The 18,401-nt window shown below is 38.9% G+C and overlaps 1 protein-coding gene across 3 annotated transcripts in view; it reads left to right on the top strand.

Moving 5' to 3' along the window:
• Positions 1–18,401, top strand: part of asic1b (acid-sensing (proton-gated) ion channel 1b) — a 181,375-nt gene that overhangs the window by 157,482 nt on the left and 5,492 nt on the right. For all 3 annotated transcript variants that reach the window (XM_004547619.3, XM_004547622.3, XM_012918207.3), the window contains 4 exons: positions 5,931–6,058; positions 12,745–12,895; positions 13,920–13,976; positions 14,535–14,688. In XM_004547619.3, the coding sequence (XP_004547676.1) occupies positions 5,931–6,058; positions 12,745–12,895; positions 13,920–13,976; positions 14,535–14,688 (490 nt within the window). The remainder of the gene's footprint in view (positions 1–5,930; positions 6,059–12,744; positions 12,896–13,919; positions 13,977–14,534; positions 14,689–18,401) is intronic.

Genomic DNA, 18,401 nt, shown 5'->3' with positions numbered 1-18,401 from the left:
TTCATTATTTTTAACATAGTGTTTAGCTGGTAATCCAAATTCTTTGTTTTTGTAATTATTTAATTTTTTAATTTAATTCAACTTAATTTCCAAATGATATGAATTGGCAGTTGATTGAGTTATACCCATTTGTTAGATGTAGAATGAGGTCAAAACTTTGTTGTAGGCAAAATCAATAATCAGTGAGGAATCTAACGCTGTCTGCTTGCTTGTTTTTTTAGAGTTAAATATATTGGTTGGGAAATATAGTCAACAAATGCTGTGGAAGACCGAGGGACCTTTATGCTAACTGTTGTTGACAAAAACAGCAAACAAGGCAGGCAAAAAATGCCCTGGGCAATGAAGTAACAGGAGCAGGTGTTTGGGAAAGCTTCCCAACACACACCGGGGCAAAGGATTTATGTTCCTTAAAATCTACTATTTCACACTTACAGACACAAGTAAAGATGAGTGATATGATGTGCATCCTGTAATGCAGATTTGGGGGTTGAAAAAAAGTCATCTGTAGTTACCTTGCAGACTTTACTATAGAGAAAGTTTTTCTTTTGCAGGGAAATACCTCGCAGCTGTAAATAAAAATGTTAAGCTAAGATTTTTTTGACACTCTTGCAAACCACTAAATGAAGATAATAAGGTGAGATAGGTCACTAACAATACTTTCATTCTACTTGATAAACAAAAAAAGATTTAAGCTTGGCAAAATAGGTATTATAATAAGTAGGTGCAGCTGATAGTTTAAAATATGCTCTTTATTCACTTCATATTTGCTGGGTGTTTGAGCGTTTCTACATAATAGAAATACACCTCTCAGGTGTTCAGCAATGCAGGACCGGAAGGAAAAAGACAGAACAGCTGCATTACAGGCAGAATTTACCTCTAAAACGTCTTCACGTACATAGTGATTTTCTACCTTAGCGAATAAAATGCTTTACAATTTTGGCTTCTCATTTCAGACACACATTCATCAGTGGAGGAAAATCCAGGTGCTGGTCTGCCCAGTAGATCTTGGCAGATATTTTGACTAGGGAGAGTACAGGAAACATAAATATGATGGCTCAATTTCATTAAGTGCTCCAGTAAGCACTGAATAGTAACCCAGCATGCACAAAAGCAGGCCCTAACTAAGTGAAATACAGTCAACAATAATACCACTGTGCGTTTTCTACAGGTCGAGCTCTCTGCTGCAAGAAAGATCTGTGGGATTAACTTTCCCAAGACTTCTTAAAACAAAAGAATGAGAGATTGAACCAACAGCTCTATTACATTTATTGTGAGAAATGCATGGGTGATTATTCACAATTACAACTTTATACCAATGGAATGAACAAAGGGTTTGTGCATAATGATTAGTATTCACATGATTTTTTCACACAGCTAAATTATGAATATTAACAAATACATCAAGATGTTCATTTTTGGGACAAAGAAATGTATCTGGTTTTGCCTTGTTACAACGTCACAGCTGACTTTATATGCTTTTATTTGAGAAAAGAAATTTTGCATGAACCGTTCAAGAATGATTTTTATACACAATGCCTAATGTTAATACTTCAGCAGTTCAAAATTAGCACATTACAATTTTAAATATAAAGAGTCTTTGTTAATATTTGGATGAAAGTTTGCAGCCTGAAGTGTAGAACTCATGGACATCTCCAAATGTTGTGTTTCCTCCCTTGAGTTGCTCCACCAGACCTTTGCTGCAAATAACATTCAGTTGCTGCTTGTTTGTGCTTGTTGTTTCTTCATTCAGTTTTGTATTTAATAATGGAAAAGCACGCTCTGTTGTGTTGAGATCAGGTGGCTGACTTTACCGTTGAACAGTATCTCATTTCTTTACTATAAGAAACTCTTGGGTTGCTTGGGGTCATCCATTTGCACCATGAACCACCGTCTGATCAGTTTTGCAGCATTTGGCTGAACCTCAACAGAAAGTATAGCCCTGTACACTTTAGAATTCGTGCTGCTATTACAATCAAAAGTCACATTGTCAATAAACACTAGTGGCCTGGTTCCACTGGAAGTTATACCAACACGTTAGACAGATGATGCGGTATGCTTTGGATCATGAGTTGTTTCTGGTTCTGGTACAAGTTAACTGTAGTTTCTACAGTTTCTGTAGAAGCTTCGACATCACTTCTACAGAGCTGTCGAAGCTCCTTTATGTCTTTTTTTGGCAGTCTAATCTTGATCTTGAGTGTAATCAGTGGTTTGCACATTTTTATATTGTATTTCTATTCATGAAGGCGTCATGAAGTGATACACCTGCTGACGCAAAAGTGTTCTTGACTTGATTAGATGTCGTGAAGTTGTTTTTCTTAAAAGTGGAAATAATTTGTGCACTTTAGCTGTCTTCTGTGGTCTTTCGGGCCTTTTGGTGTTGAGCTGGTCAGAGCATTTATTCTATTTAACAGTGCACCAGATTGTGGATTTGGCCACTGTTAAAGTTTTTGTTGTCTCTCACTGTTAGGTTTATTTGCATTTTTTGGTCTAATGATGTCCTCTTTGGGCCTCATATTTTAAAATCACAGTAAAATTACAGTGAAAAGCTATAACATACAATTAAACACTTTTAAATGAACGTCAAATATTATGTCTGCTTTATTTGTCATATAATAGCATGGGAGAAGGCGTCACCTGGATGCTCCCTTGTCAATTGGCCAATTAAATTTGAACCTCTGAAAATGGGGACCTGTGTATAGAAATGGTTGTAATTACTATATATTTGTAGCCAAATATTTTGTAAAATCACCTGAAAAAACCTGAAAGTCTGCACTTCGATCACATATTGATTGTTTGATTTACAATCTATTGCGGTGGTGAGAAGCAAAACCATGTTTGTCCCACACATTATGGAGCAAACTGTATAAAAAATATATAAATATAAGTTGAACAAAAGCTAGTGTCTAACTACCAGTGAAAAACCTCCCAGAATCATGGGAATTATGGATAACAGTCATTTATGTGTGGAGTGGCATCAAAAGGTTTATGGATATTAAAGCTACAACACCCTCCATGTCTTTCATATGATTATTCCATAAAATGTTAGACACACTGGTGTTTGAACCAAACAGTTTACCACAACTTTAAAGCCAGTGTTCTTTACTAAAATAAATAAATCAGATCCGAATCCATGAGCATGCCTCCTAAGTAATGTGGAAATAGCTAATTCTGATTTATTGAACTTAGCGGCCCATGTCCACTGCAAAGACGAGAGAGAAACGGGAGAAGGAGGGAGAACAGGTCAAGTGTCGTCTGCGCAAAGAACGCCAGCAGAGCAGCACAAACTCAATCTTCACAGTTGGTATATTGTCAAAAAAATGTTTTTAAAGGGAATGTACCAGAAGGAGAGAATGTGTAGCAGCTGATCGAACCATGTAACAAAGAAACAGCAGCTTTAGAGATCAAAAAGAATCATCAGATACACCTGAGTTCACAGGCCGTAGGATTAGTGAGTAAAAGTAAAGCGGGCGAGTGACTGAACAATAAGACAGGTAGGATTAAACTAGTTTAAGAAAATGCGCAAAAGATAAAGTGGATGTAAGTGTATTATTTTACAGGTGTAGTTGAACTTGCTTTGATAAAATCAGGGTGTATCAGGCGTACAGGGGAACACGGATGCAAACGTAAGAAACCTTCTTAAAAATCATTTTGTTTTTTCTTTTTTGTTTGTTTTGACTTTTTTCTTCTTTTTTTCTTTTTTTCTTTGTTAAAAAAGGACTGGAGTGGATCTTTCAGCATGACCAGCTACCCAATGGAATAATTTTACCTAGGGGAAAATCAGAGGAGAAAAGCCCTCCAGAGCTCTGACCTAAATCCCATAGAGCACCTATGGGATGTCATGGAGAAAAATGTCAGCCTTGAAAGCTTTTCTGGCTGAAAAATGGAGAGAATTTTGTTACTACAGTTAATTGGTGACTAGCATTTATGTCCAGACAAGGGTGACAAACTAAATACAAAACCACTGAAACTGAAATCTTAGCAAAGCAATTCTCTTTTCTCTTGATTTTAATTTGCTTGAGAAATGGGAATAGAAAACACAGTTTCCACTGACATTTAAAAATTATTGTTGCAGTGAAATTGTGATATTTTTAAGTGTCCAGCAGTTTTTGTGAACCGCTTTAGTTGTCATTTTCAGGGTGTCAGGGGGTGAAGCATATGCTAGAATTCATAAATTAGAGAAAGGTTACTCCCAGGATACAATATCAATCTACAGATAATATACGTGTATGAACGTGTCTGTATAATTTATATGAACACTCATATTAACACCTCTAGGTAAACAAGAGCAGTCAGACTGCAAAGCTCAAACAGGGCTGAAATTGCCTCTACGTTATACATAAATTAAATTTCTGGACCCAGATCCATTGAAATTTGATATGTAATTGTGAAGATATGATGCAGAATATCAGATTTGGCAATGGTAAAGAATCCTTCTAAAAAAAATAATTTAACCAAGAACTGGATTAATATCAGCCCTTAAAGTTGATCACGCCTAACTTGGGCCAAGTCCCACTTCTAGTAAATCCATCATGCACGTCCATCCATAATTTTTCAAGTAATTCTACTAAAAAACAGAAAAATAAAGAAGCAGTCAAACAAATCTTTGATGGAGGTAATTAGGAGCTTAACCTTCACTATATCTGCATATCTTCAGACTGTGGGAGGAAATGGGAGCAACAATATGCTTTAATAAGGAAAAAGTTAAATAAATTGAAGTAATTTGAAAATGTGTCTGGTGGCAGCTGTGAAAACACACATATATTTTTTATACTAAAAACTGACAAGGTTATTGTGAGCCTCTCCTGGTTATTGATTTCTGTGCTGAGACATATTATCACATACCTGGCATTATTTCAGAAGAAAGCACAGGCAGTGAAACAATAATGAAGCAACGTATAATACTCGCATTTTGTTCCATACTTTCACCCAATTGTTATTACTTCAGTTGTGTACTGAAGACAGATGTCCACTACTTAAAGTCCTCCTGTTTGCACTCATGCAAACAGGAGCTTGGGTATGACATATACATATATGCTGCTTTAAGCCTCAAGCATTCGTCTAGGCTGCAGCAGCAGCAGAAAATGGCTTTGTGTATCAGAAAAGAAATGTGTAACCGTTAAAGTCTGTGTCTCTTTTTCGAAGCTCTCTTGCCAATTCAAGCCACATTTCAGAGCACTTTAATTGAAAATAGTGAGAAAGCCTAGCACTTAGACGATTATAGCAAGTGACAACTGGAAAGAAAAGGCGGCAGGAAACAGACATCCTACTTTATCCCCGAGCCGGCGCTCAAAGAAGCTAAACCTCTTGAATCCAACCTGCCATCGCCACGATAAGCAGGTCCAGGGTTCTGCAAAAGTATGTTTGCACAAGTATAGGTTTGAATCACCACCTCGCTGTGAGGTTTCCCTGATCTCAGTATCAAAGAGGCCCATCTGGTTCATTTAAAATCTATACAGCAGAGTGCTATAGCAAGACAAGCTGTCAGCTATATTGATTTTCGTTTTATCCTCATCATCAATTATTTATTAATTTTATGCATTCACTCTCGTATGCCCTTGTAGTGCATAAGACTCCTGCGGGGCGTGTATTGTTATCAGCTGGTCTATTTGGGAAGTCCACCTTCTTTATCCTGTCACTTCTCATTCCAATTATTAACTCCTAAAAGTCCACAATGCATTTGTCATCCATGGAAAATCATGGCAATTACGAATTAATAACTCCACTGGGATAGTTCTTTCCTGCTCAGCTGAGACTACAATTTTACGTTTCTCATTTTGTTTTAACTTTCAGCATCTTTTTTTTTTTACTCGTTAGCTGAGCTTTGTCTCCATCTGATTAGTAACAATTGCTGCTGGTTTGATCATGCAGGCCAGTCTGTGCATACAAATCATCATCCTCATTGTAAATGTCGTAATCTCTGTTATCAACAGATGAGACATCGTTTGAAGCAGGGATCAAAGTTCAGATCCACACCCAAGATGAGCCGCCGTTCATAGACCAGCTGGGCTTCGGAGTGGCGCCGGGGTTTCAGACGTTTGTCTCCTGTCAGGAACAACGGGTACGTCCTTGGAAAGATGGCACAAGTGGAACGCTGAAACTACAATAACACACTGTATCGCAGCGTGTTTTGTCAACAAGATGTTGGAGGATAATTTGTTGCAGTTATAAAGAGGCATTATCTGCGAAAAATAATCTGTTGCACTTTCAAAATGATGAAAACATTACTCTGCTTTTCAAATCCCTGAATAATTTAGAGTAGTAATTACTCCTACAGGAAAGGCTGCTAGTCTCCCTGCAAAGAGTACTTCTATGATTTAGAACTTCATTCATATAGCATGAAACATGGTGCCTTTATTACCCACAATGCAGCTTGAAGCTCTCATGATGAGATTCAGGTGCTTTCTACCAGAATGTGGCCTTGAGGCGGAAATGAGTAGCAGAGGACTGAGGTCACCTATTTCTAACAGCCTCAGACATATTTTATTGTCAAACTTCACTTTTCAGTCCTGACATAACGTAAGCAAATTTATGTTTTCACACGTTTTCCAGAAAACAATGCCCTTTCACACATACACTCCGTTCCATTCATCTGACAGGATCTTGACTTTTGAGCTTTTATGACTAAGTTAAAACGAAAATAAAATTTCAATTCAATAAAGGTTGCTGTGCCCTTATTATTAGGACTTTGTGACATTTTCATATCATTTTCAGCATGGCTTATATTTCAACTGCATAAAATTACAGTAGTATATTATGTCTGCATAGGTCTTTCCAGTGTCTTCTTGAGTTGCTCTGCTCACTGACAAATGCCCTAAATAGAAATAGCATGTGCGTAATAATAATTTATCTTAATGACTCTTTCTGCATTTTAGCTTTCTAATAAGCTTTACAATATTTTTACAATCTTTTTAATGTGTCTTCAGTAGTTCTACATCAGATGACAGATCTCTCTTGCAGCCTTTAAGCAAGAGATGCTGTCTCAGCGGCACAAACATACAGACACAGAGTGTGACAGGGAGAGAGACCCTGCTCCTAGTGGCAGTGGAAGAGGGAACTATTAGAGCACCAACATTAAAACTAACCCATGTCACTTCAGCAGACTGATGGGAGCTGCAAGTCTTGCATATCACTGAAAAAAGGGCTTTAGATGTGTAAAATTGGGGTAATCAGTATTTATACAATTGCTTGGGCTTATGGTGCCTCCAAAGAGGAGGTGGTGTAAGTGTCTTAGTCAGCATGAAATCAACTTATCTAGTGTAATGGGATTTTGCATGCTGGCCCACATCATCAGTACTGTGTCTTTAGTCACTGAAGATGTTTAATGTCTTTCCACATCAGACATCCCTGCATTGCCCTGGTTACTCCTTTAGGGTTGATCAAGCCCTGGCCCACATCCCAGTAGCACTCGCACTTTACTGCTCACTCTCTTTGATTCAAAACCATCAGGAGGATCTTTCAGCAGCCTCTCAGGCACTGCTGATGGCTCTGCCATTGTCTGCCTCGTCACTCGTGAGACTGATAGCTTTGCTGAACTTCCTGCTGACAGTCAGTCATTTGAAATTTAAGGTGTGAGTACGAACTGAATAGCTTGTACTCACACCTTAAATTTCAAATGAGGGAGGTTAAAATGAATGAATTTCAGACTCTGTGAACTGAAAACTTGCTAGTATTTAGATTGTTGGGAAGAACAGAAATTAAAACAGACACCAAGTTAGACTGCACACATGGCTCAGTGACTGAGGCATCCAGGGAAGTGGAAATGGCTCTGGTATTGCTCAAGGTTTTTGTCAGACCACAGGGATTTGAAATGACAAGACCCACAAGGTAAGCAATGCACTGTCAGCACTATGCTGTGCTGGAGGAAAACTGCTATTCTCTTTTTTAAATGTTTTTTAAGAACATTAAAAAACATTTCTGGGAATGTTTCAGATCAAAGTTTCCCACAAACTCATCAGCAAAGAATGCTTACTTTTTATTTTTCCATCATTAATATGGTGGAGTTTGAAATGCTGATTTGTTAGCCAGAAAGATCTGCCCTGAGCAGGCTGTTCAAGTCTGTGCACTTCTTGGAAGGCTTGGATTTTCCACGCAGTCCTAATAGTTACCCACACGGGGCCTTAACACATATTAAGGAACACAAACTTCCCCCAGCTTGTCAAAGTCGGTTTTGTTGAGTGAAATGAAGTGTATGTAGGTTATTCCTCTGAACTGTGAATAATTCTGTGGGTGCAATGGCAAGCATGCAGTCAGACAAATCACATAGTCTGGGCCCTAATATGGTTCAGAACCATGCAAAATAAATGGAGAGAGAAAGAAGATTTGATCTCGGTCCTTCCACATCCACACTACTACTAAGTGCGTCCCAGTGTCGGCAGGCTGCAGCAGGATTTTGCATGCTGTGAACGTCGCGTCTGCAGGAGAGTGTCCTTCTTTGTTTTTCTCTATTTCCCCACTAGCTCTATTACTTTTTTCCTCGCCAACAGTCATTACAATTCCTTTAATACAATTCTCCTCTCTTTAATATGATTCTACAATCTCTCCATTCCCCCTTTCTCCCCTCTTTCAGTCTCTATTTATTTATCCCATTGTCTGGCAGGCTCAGTCTTCATTAATCTAATGCAGTTTGCTCCCATTCATTCATCTCCCTGTTTCAGCAGTCCTGTAGTGTAAAGCTGTTGGGGACTTTTCAGCCAGCCAAGCTGTCACTCACCGTGATCTGGCAACAGAATAATCTGCAATATCCTTCTACTTTACATGCAAAGTAAAAAAAATACAAAATAATTCTCCCAGCATTTCTCCATGCGCCTCCTTTTCTGTCCACAGTCACCCCTGCTTTGTACCTCTTTCTCTCGTGATTTGTTTTCCACTTCGAGGTTTGCTCAGCACACGAAAATATCCTGAAATCTTTTACGCCAGATTTACTTTTGTCCACACTTACAGCAGCTTTTGCTGAGTTTAACCAAAGGGAAATAATGTTGCCACAGAGTGGTTTGAGAAGTCTGAAAAGAGCTTTTGAAAATGCAGGGAAATCAAAATAGCAGACCAATGTACATAAAAGACCCATTTTCAAGTTAAAGAACTCCTTTAAGGGATGTAATCCACGTGACTGTGAATAAATGCAGATACGCCCATTATCGATTATCACATTTTATTATGCTCTGATGGTTTTTAAGTTTAGCTTGACTTTGCGAAGTACCCTTGATGTTAAAATAATCAGAAGAATGATTATATTCTCCTGATTAGGTTAGGTTTTTGTTCGCGCTGTCTATTTTACTTGAGTGCACTGCACTGTATGTGACTACTTATGACTATTGTATGTGCATGCTGAACATCTCCTGGTGTTATTAGTAACCAACTCCAGTTTGTGATACCCGTGGCTGCCTCGTGCCCCCCCCACTACAGATTGTTAGCTGCTGGTCCCTAAATCACAACAGTGGCCTTTAATTTATTGCCATGTGAGCACTCAGTGATGCACTGATTGAACTGATGAGACAGAAACACATACTGCCTTCTTTTTCCTAGTTTCCTACCTCATTTAACGCATCACATTTTTCTCTTCTGTTAGTTAAGGCAGATGAAATGTAAATGAGTACGGCAAATGTTGTGATATAACATGCAAATTACAAAATGCATTCCTCCGGAGGGAATTTAGTTTATTTTGTCTACATAAACAGTAGTCTAAAGCTAACTCAAATGTGCACAGGATTCATTTATGCTTGGTTTTAAGTAATTTTTCATTTAACATTTCAATTATTATCTCAGTTATTTTTTGTAACTGAATTATTTCCGTTACTCCTGGGGAGCAGAGACCATGATTAGATCTTTTTTAGTCTATTTATTAGTCTCCTGAATATGTTGACCGACACGCTCTGCTGATCATTTTTCAGTTGTCTTCTACTTTCTATAGCCCTTTCAGACATTCACTCCTTTTCAGCAATCTGAAGACATCTGAAATTGTCAGCTTCATTTTAGAATGCACACCTTGGTCACTTTCCCACATAAGCCGTGGCAAAGCTCTTTCTAAGTCCAACAAGATTGGCGTATCAATTCAGCACAAGCCTGAATGCGTGCTCTGTTGATATAGGCACACATAAGACTTTCACTATCCACCTCTTCCCTTTATCTCTATGAGTCGCTCAACTCACTACAAGGTATGATTGTTTTCTTTTTTTTGAAGAATGCCTGAAACTTTAGTGTCATAGAAAGATGAAGGTTTTTGTATGAGACACCTGCTTTCAGTCTCTGTCTCTCTTGCCTACCACCTTGCATACAAACATATAGGCTGTCTCTGCAAATAAGGCAGCAGCTCAGCATCAGGCGTTTTCAACCTTTCATCACCAGTCTCCTTAATTACACGGTTCATTTAAGAACATAAGAAATTGAGCGAAGTGGATAGTGAAAACAAACAAAAGGTCCGTAAACGTAACTAAGCGCAAAAGACCCAGTCCCAATGTCGTTAGTTCCCCCACTTTTACAAATCAGTTACACAGTTACAAATTAAAATGTTAGAAAAAAATAGTTATAAAAGTTATAAATTTAACTTTATGTTAAAGCCCATACCATAGTAAAAATAGACTCTGATATATGTCAGGCTTATAAAACTCGGCAATAATGTATGTAATGTAAGTTCTGACGAAATGTTAGCTGCGGCTTGAGTTGGTGTTTTGCTCCCAGCTGTTTATGAAAGTCTGCTTTTGAGTTTGTTTCATAACCGCAACAGACAGCGGCAACATCTATCAACTTCCAGTCAGCTGTCTAATCTCCAATTTTGACTAAAGCGTCTGTGCATGCGTTCCCCATATTTTTAGAAGATAGATCATTTTATTTATATAGCGCCAGTTCACCAGAGCAGTCACCTCAAGGCGCTTTATATCATAAGGCAAGCACCCTACATTATTAGAGAGAAAACTGCAACTATCAGCAAGTTATCTACCGCAGCTGGTTGAGTGGTGAGGGGACTGAGAAGAGGAAAAAAAGTCAAACTGCTTATACTATAAACTCTGCAGTTGCACCATGAAAGAAAAGCGCAAATATCAACTTCTGTTTATAACTGAGACAAAGTTTGTGTGAAGGATTGTGACAGGAATTTTTTCAACATTCATGTGATTATCTACTGAAAATTTGTGCCCAGCTGTAAGATAGTCAAAATATACTGCTACTTCTGCTGTATAGAATTTACAGTAGAAGTACAGAAGTAAGCATGTAAGAATGACATTCATGAGAAACAACCTCAGAGCATACTGAAAACACAGGAGTCTTGTGGCCACGGCAACGACATCTTTGTTCAACACCTACCCTGCCCCTGTTTACCAGATTTGCCTTGCTCTGTCTTCATCCACCTGCAGACAATGAAAATCAAGTTGAAGGATTTCTGTTTTGACACACTGGAGAAGATCAAGTGCACAGAAGATCAAGTGCACAGTGCAGAAGCATAGCTACTACAGGACATGATAGGACTGCTACAGTGTGAAGTCTGTGCTGTACTCTTTCAGCACTGAAGATGTGTACAATGGGTACAGAGGTGTACAAGAACATGATCTTGAAGACAGATCTTCCAAATTTAAATCAAATAAAGTTTTGGCGTTTAGATGCCCATTAATATGACTACCCCATGTCTCCATAATTTTGTCCAGAAAGCCACATTTGGGGGATGGGTTGGTTTTGGTTTGGTGATATCTTATATTTTTTTGTTCAGTGCATGCAGGCATCTGCAAAATTTTATCATTGTGCTGTCTGTATATGCCTTTGGTTCCTTTTTCTCACAGTGGTTCCTTTGTTCACTGGGATAAGGAGAGTGTCATAGTTCATCTCTCCTTCAAGTTTACTCTTGCCTCCTCTTGCTCTTTGATGTCAGCCATTCCAATTATGTCCAATTTCATGAGTAAGCTCTCATGTTGTTGTGTAGTTGTGCTGGCAGCCCATTTTTGCCAAAGACAAATTTTCAACTTCCTCGACATGCTCGTTCCCCAAGCCCTGGTACATCATGATAAGTATGCACTTAACTACTTTAAACCCCCCTGTAGAGAAGACAACAGGACCTGTAGCTGGCAGATGCATGCAAACTGGCATGAAATCAACTTTGGGTTCCTCCACTGCACGAATCCACCGGATTGCATGTTTTACTGCACAGACTGCTGAGAGGCGACATAGCTAACATTTGTGGATTCAAATACTGGGCATATGGTATTTGGTTCTGCAGCAACGCTGCTTAGAGTGAAACTCTTACGACATATCAGCTCTACTAAACAGCTGATACTATTCAGTTCCTGCATGAAGAGTGGGCAGCACAATGAAAGCACAGAGGGAGACTAGGAATAGGAGAAGCGTAGGATTAATGCTCCTACGCTCAATAACCACAACTCACATGTCCACGAATCTGGAGTAAGAACAAGATTCACATTCTGTTCCAAATGCAGTGTGTAAAGACCTTTCATATCGACAGAGTAACAAGTTTAGCATATTGAGAGAAAATATGGCATGAAAAACTGCATTGAGGATAAGCGTGCAATAACGTGCATATGATGAAATTGCAAATGACTGCGTAGTTGTTCTTTTTGTTTACTTTTTACTCTGTTGCCACTTCCATGAACATAAACTGTGAGTTTTATTATTTTTATAAAAAACAGGTCACATTCGCATTGTGAATTTTTTTTACTTCAAATATGGTCAAGGTATTGATAAGTCTCTGGGGATGTTCAGCAGATAGCAATCGCCATGTGTGACGTGTTTGTGCCTCTCTTTCAGCTGACATACCTGCCTCCACCATGGGGCGACTGCAAATCCACACCGATGGATTCTGACTTTTTCAGCAGTTACAGCATCACGGCCTGCAGGATCGACTGTGAAACACGATACTTGGTGGATAACTGTAACTGTAGGATGGTTCATATGCCCGGTAAGAACCAGAGGGGGCACCTTACTGCTTTCGCATTATTGTAGGGTCTTTACCTTACAATATAAAGCGACGTGAGGCAACTGTTGTTGTGATTTGGCACTTTATAAATAAAACTGAATTGAATTGAGTTGGATATCAATATATCTATATCTACTTATAAAGATGTGAAGTGCTCGAGAGTCTGTTATTCTAATCTCACAGGAAACACTTTCGTTTGATGCTGCAGTGACAAAAATGATTTTTGAGGAGCAAAACACTTTTTCCAGCAAACGCTGAAAATCAGATATTTTCACACTCCAGTGGATCGGAAAACTCAACTGTTTTCATTTTGTTTGCACAGTGATTACAGCTGGCATTTGCTGTCTACCGCCTACACTTAATCACTGTGTGGCATCTCTGATGGCAAATTGAAAAGGAGTTTGGTACTGAGGAAACATTTTGCTTTTGGCCTCCGTTAACCCTCACTTACCTGTCCAATTATTGTTAATGCCTCTCTTCAATCAGCGAGAGACCCGTGTTTGCATATAGACAGATAGCCTGCCAATCTGCCTGTGTGATAATCAGGATTAGTCTCTATCTTATAGTGATTGTTCAGTTGATTACTGGAAGTCTAGAGGGAACCTCCCCATCTTCTTCAGCTATTCATCTTTCCGATCTCTGGACCAAAAAGCAGTGAATAATTGTAGCAGGGTAATAATGTCCTCTACAGCAATGACATTTCTTACCTTGTGTTGTCCTGACAAACTGACAAAGATGGATCAACTGCCAAAAAGAGAAGGATGGGGAAAGGGGTGACCGAAAGTGGTGATGAGAGTCAGCAAAAGTTAATGAAATCAATTACAAGATGAGCTGAAAATTTATGGCAAAAATCCAGGTGTGATAAGGGCAGCAGTAATTCTGAGACAACATTAATTATAAGTCTTGGACTCGTTGCCTTTTGTGCTTCCTCGAAACCCCCTTTTCCCTTGCTCGCCCCTTATTTTTGGTCAGACTGTGAACATTGTGTTCTTTTGCCTATCCTTAGGAAATGCCCCATACTGCACCCCGGAGCAGTACAAGGAGTGTGCAGATCCTGCCTTGGGTAAGGAGATAAACCAGCATGCTGCTTGCATGATGTGTATGTGTATGCACGTGTGTGTATGTGTGCATGTGCACTTTTCAGTGTGCATGTCCCACTGTTCAGAACTCCTGATCCGAGGTGATAACAGATAATAGTGTTCCTTCAGCCTGATAGTAGCCATTCTCAAAGAGTAAACCTCAAGCCTGCCACTGAGGCTCTCCTTTTCACACTCCCCTGTCTTTCCATCAACTGATACCTTTCAGTCCTTTCATGTCTGTTGCTTGTTTTCTTACTGACTTGCAATCTCTCGTGTCTCACGTGTTGGCCTCTGGCTGTTACTGTCTCTCTGACTCTGTCTTGATGTGGCTTATATCTTTTGTATTTCTTATAAGGGTCTGTGGGGTTGCTCCTCGCGGCATCTTTTCACAACATTCCTGTGACACTTTTCATTCAACTCATATTTTGTTTGTCATCCTGGGATGGCGATAAATCTGTCTGTCCCCTTGTCTTCTCTCTTTAAATCTCTATCTCTGGCTTTCTTCTCTCTCTCTCGCTCTGTCTGACTACTTCATTTTTCAGACTTTCTTGTCGAGAAAGACAATGACTTTTGTGTGTGTGAGACGCCGTGCAACTTAACACGTTATGGTAAAGAGCTGTCCTTTGTCAAGATACCCAGCAAAGCATCGGCCAAGTACCTTGCCAAGAAATATAACAAAACTGAGCAGTACATAGCGTAAGTACATTTTTTTAAATCTTTTATATAACCAAAGGTGGGTTTGTGTTTGCAGAGCATTTTCACTTTTAATTCAGTGTTTCACATTTATGTTATTTGATGCAACCAATCTCTAAGAAGCTTCACATAAATGAAGCGATGAATTAAAGTTATCAGTGCCATTCATCTTGTCTTTTCAGTGTATTTTAGAAGCTAAACATTGTTATATTTTATTTTTAGCGCAGTTATAATGTCATTATCACTCATCATATTACACAGTGTGTTAAACTGTCATCATGCAGTGCATTCTGTAGACACAATTCATCAGCTCCTGTCATTTTCTCATTATCATGAATATTTTTTTATGTCTTGCAGCAAATAAGAGATGTATTTAGTTATAGATAGTACTTTACATTTCTAGTTATTTATTTTCTATTCTCTACTTAAACACTACAAAAATGTTGTAGCAGCAGTTATCAACTCACCCCCGAAAAAAATTAGAGAAGGGGCAGGTGGTAAGTGGCAGCTGCGTTAGCTTGGCCCCCCAAAAAACTCATGTCTGTTAAATGAATTATAAACAGGTGCCAATGGCATGCTCAATAATTCAGGTAGTTTACGTCAAATGTTAAGTTCCCATTAACTTACAGTTGACTCGAGCTCTTCCACTGAAAAGTGTTGTATGGGCTTTTGGTTGACACAGAAGTGTATTTGCCCTGAGTTTGAAGTTCCAAATGCACACACCTCCAGAAAGAAGCGTAGCAATGAAATGACTTTGATGGGGACGGCTGTTTCCACCAGATCAGGTGCTCGATTGGATTGGGATCTGGTGACTGTGGAGGCCATTTGAGTACAGTGAACTCACTGTCATGTTCAAAAAACAGTTTAGAATAATTTAACATTGCACATTATTCTGCTGGAAGCAGCCATCAGAAGATGCACACAATGTGCTGATAAAGGGTTGGACACGGTCAACTAATGATGCTCACTTGGCACTAATGGGCCCCGTGTGGCAAGAAGATACCCCACACACTGTTACATCACCAGCATCTTGAACCATTGATACGAGGCTCTGTATTCTCATTTTGTTCATTCTGATCCTAAGTGAGCTATTCTCAAGCAACATCCTTCCAAATCCTGTGTAAAGAAACATGTTCATGACTTTGTCTATGACAATTTGAGACTTCAAAACAATTGAAGCTTCAGTTTCCTGTTCTTACAGCAGTGGCACCCGCTGTGGGCTGCTGTAGCTCACCTCAAAGTTTGGTGTGTTCTCCATTCAGAGATGCTCTGCATACTTTGGTTGTGGCCCACACTGTTGCTGCATTTGCCTGCTGTTATTGGCTGACCGGTTAGCTATATTAATGGGCAGTTGAACAGGTGTACCTAATAAATTGGCTGTGTTCAGTAAGTGTATACTGTAATTTTACCCTGCAAAAATTGTTATCTTCTGTCCCAGACTTGGCAAAAGCCAGCATTAAAGATATTTCCCCTAATAGCAAAAATTGGACTCTTCCAAAGGGAGTAAAGTTTTACTGAAAGTACAGCTACTGGGTCATTATATAAAAAATGAAAATGTTGTGTAATGTATGTATGGTCGGAAGGGTAAGATGGCGCTGGCAAAAGGTCGGCAGCCTTAACCCAATTTCTTTCGGGGTCAATAAAGTTTTATTGAATTGAATTGAATTGAAAATGGATTTCATCTTCAGTTGACTTGTTGACTTGTTAGATTACACTGGAGTACTGTTTTACTTTTCATGAGCAGTACGGTTGTAGATTATAAATGTGCTGTTTGTGTTTGATGAGGATGGAAAAGCTCTGTGAAAACATTCAGGAGCCAAACTGAGTTTTTTTTCTTCATTTCTTTAAACATGTGAAACAAAATATATACCAAACGCAACTTGGTTGGAGTTCTGTGTTTTTTCACTTGTGCACTGGATTTTCCTTTCTGTCATCATTTAGCAATTCAGTACTGGCTGAAACATAGCTTGCTGTCCTGATTGTGAGGGATTAAGACAGATTAAGCCACTTCAGAATACAAGCACACTTACATCAGAAATGTATTCTAATTTTTGCCTCATAACTTTTGCACTGTCCACTTCCTGCTGTGACAAAACAAATTTCCCACGTGTGGGACTAATAAAGGTTATCTTATCTTATCTTATCTTAAATCTCTTGATAAAAGTTCATGCCACCGATATCAGTTACCCGTAAGGACAAGAAAACTGCCACTAAACAAGTTAAATGACCCACTCTCTTTTCTGTCTAACAGAACCGATGTGTTTCGGGTTGATTTTCTCTTTTACTTACTTCCTTAAAGGCTCCTCAGTGAGTGTAGTAACCCTTTCACTTTCTAAAACTTGGATTTTTTTTTCATCGAGGGGAGAAAATAGAGCAAGGAACTCACATTCAGAGCTTAACTTGATTAATCGACCAAGTATTGAGTGTTTCTTGGCCAAATGTACTGAAGAGATCAAAAGCAGTTCAAGGAAATGAGGAGAGGGTACAATAATAGTTGGATCTTTTATCTATCACTCCCGGCAGAGCGGTTGAAGGCAAGATAATTACACCATATGTAGCCAGACTGCTGTTAAAAACCTTTCACTTCTCCCTTCAGAAAGAAATTCCCTGTGGACACAAGTGAATCCATCGAGTTCATTTCTTTGACTGGCCAAATTTCCAAGTGGTGTCATACTGATGCACATTAGCTTTGTTTTGGTATTCCGGCTTCTTAGTCTCTGGTGATGTGAAACTGAAGTCCGTGACAGTGGACTGTCTGTCGTCTTTCTGTTGGGAACCACAAACAGAGAAAGAAAGGTAGACATGTAGCTTAATCCACTGTTTGACAGCAACTGTGATCAGATGTGTCTCAGGTTAACCCACTAAGCAGCAGGAACATGTGACAGCCAAGAGGCATCACTGAAACTTCAGCATGACAACCCATACTGACGGCCTACAGATCAGGAAAAAGTACCCAAGAATGTCAGTAACAATAACAAGATAGAAGATCAGTGACTGAAAACCTGCAGCATCTGTACCCCAGAGAATATATCAGGAGCTAAAGCAGTACCAGTGGTAAAAGTCGCTGATATAAAGTTTTAAAATAAAAAATTTTTAATAAATAATCTTATAATAAATAAATATGGCCTGTCAATCATTGCTGTTCATGTCTAAATTTGGAACATCGTGAAAGGTAGAAAAAATTGTCTTTTTAGGATCTGGGGAAAAACTGAATGTGTAGTAAATGTTCAAATTACACCTAGCCTAAAAATATTTGCATTTATGTTTTTGTTTTTTGTTTTTTTTTAAATAACACTTTGACATTTTATTTGATTGTGATCAGATCCACATCTCTGGGACTCTGGGACTGTTTTTAGATTATAAAACATGTTTACATCATTTATATTCACTAACTGGCCCCTTTATTGGGCACATGTTGCTAACATCAGGTTGTGCATTCATTACCTTAGTTGTAATCAGTTGTTATTTGAGTCGCTGTTGCCTTCCTATCAGTTTGCTGGCCTCTCCTCAGCTTCATCATAATTACTTACTGAATTTGAATTACTGTTTCCTGCTAGCTCAAAGCAGTCTGGTCACTCCTGTGCCTCTTACATCCACAAGGCATTTTCACCCAGAGAACTGCCACTCACTGGATATTTTCTCTTTTGTGCAAGAAAATCCTTATAGATCAGCAGTTTCTGGAATACTCAAACCAGCTAATCTACTACCTAAAATCA

Source organism: Maylandia zebra, linkage group LG5 (genome assembly GCF_041146795.1).
Source record: "Maylandia zebra isolate NMK-2024a linkage group LG5, Mzebra_GT3a, whole genome shotgun sequence".
Taxonomy (NCBI): domain Eukaryota; kingdom Metazoa; phylum Chordata; class Actinopteri; order Cichliformes; family Cichlidae; genus Maylandia; species Maylandia zebra.
This window is presented reverse-complemented; position numbering and strand designations above follow the sequence as displayed.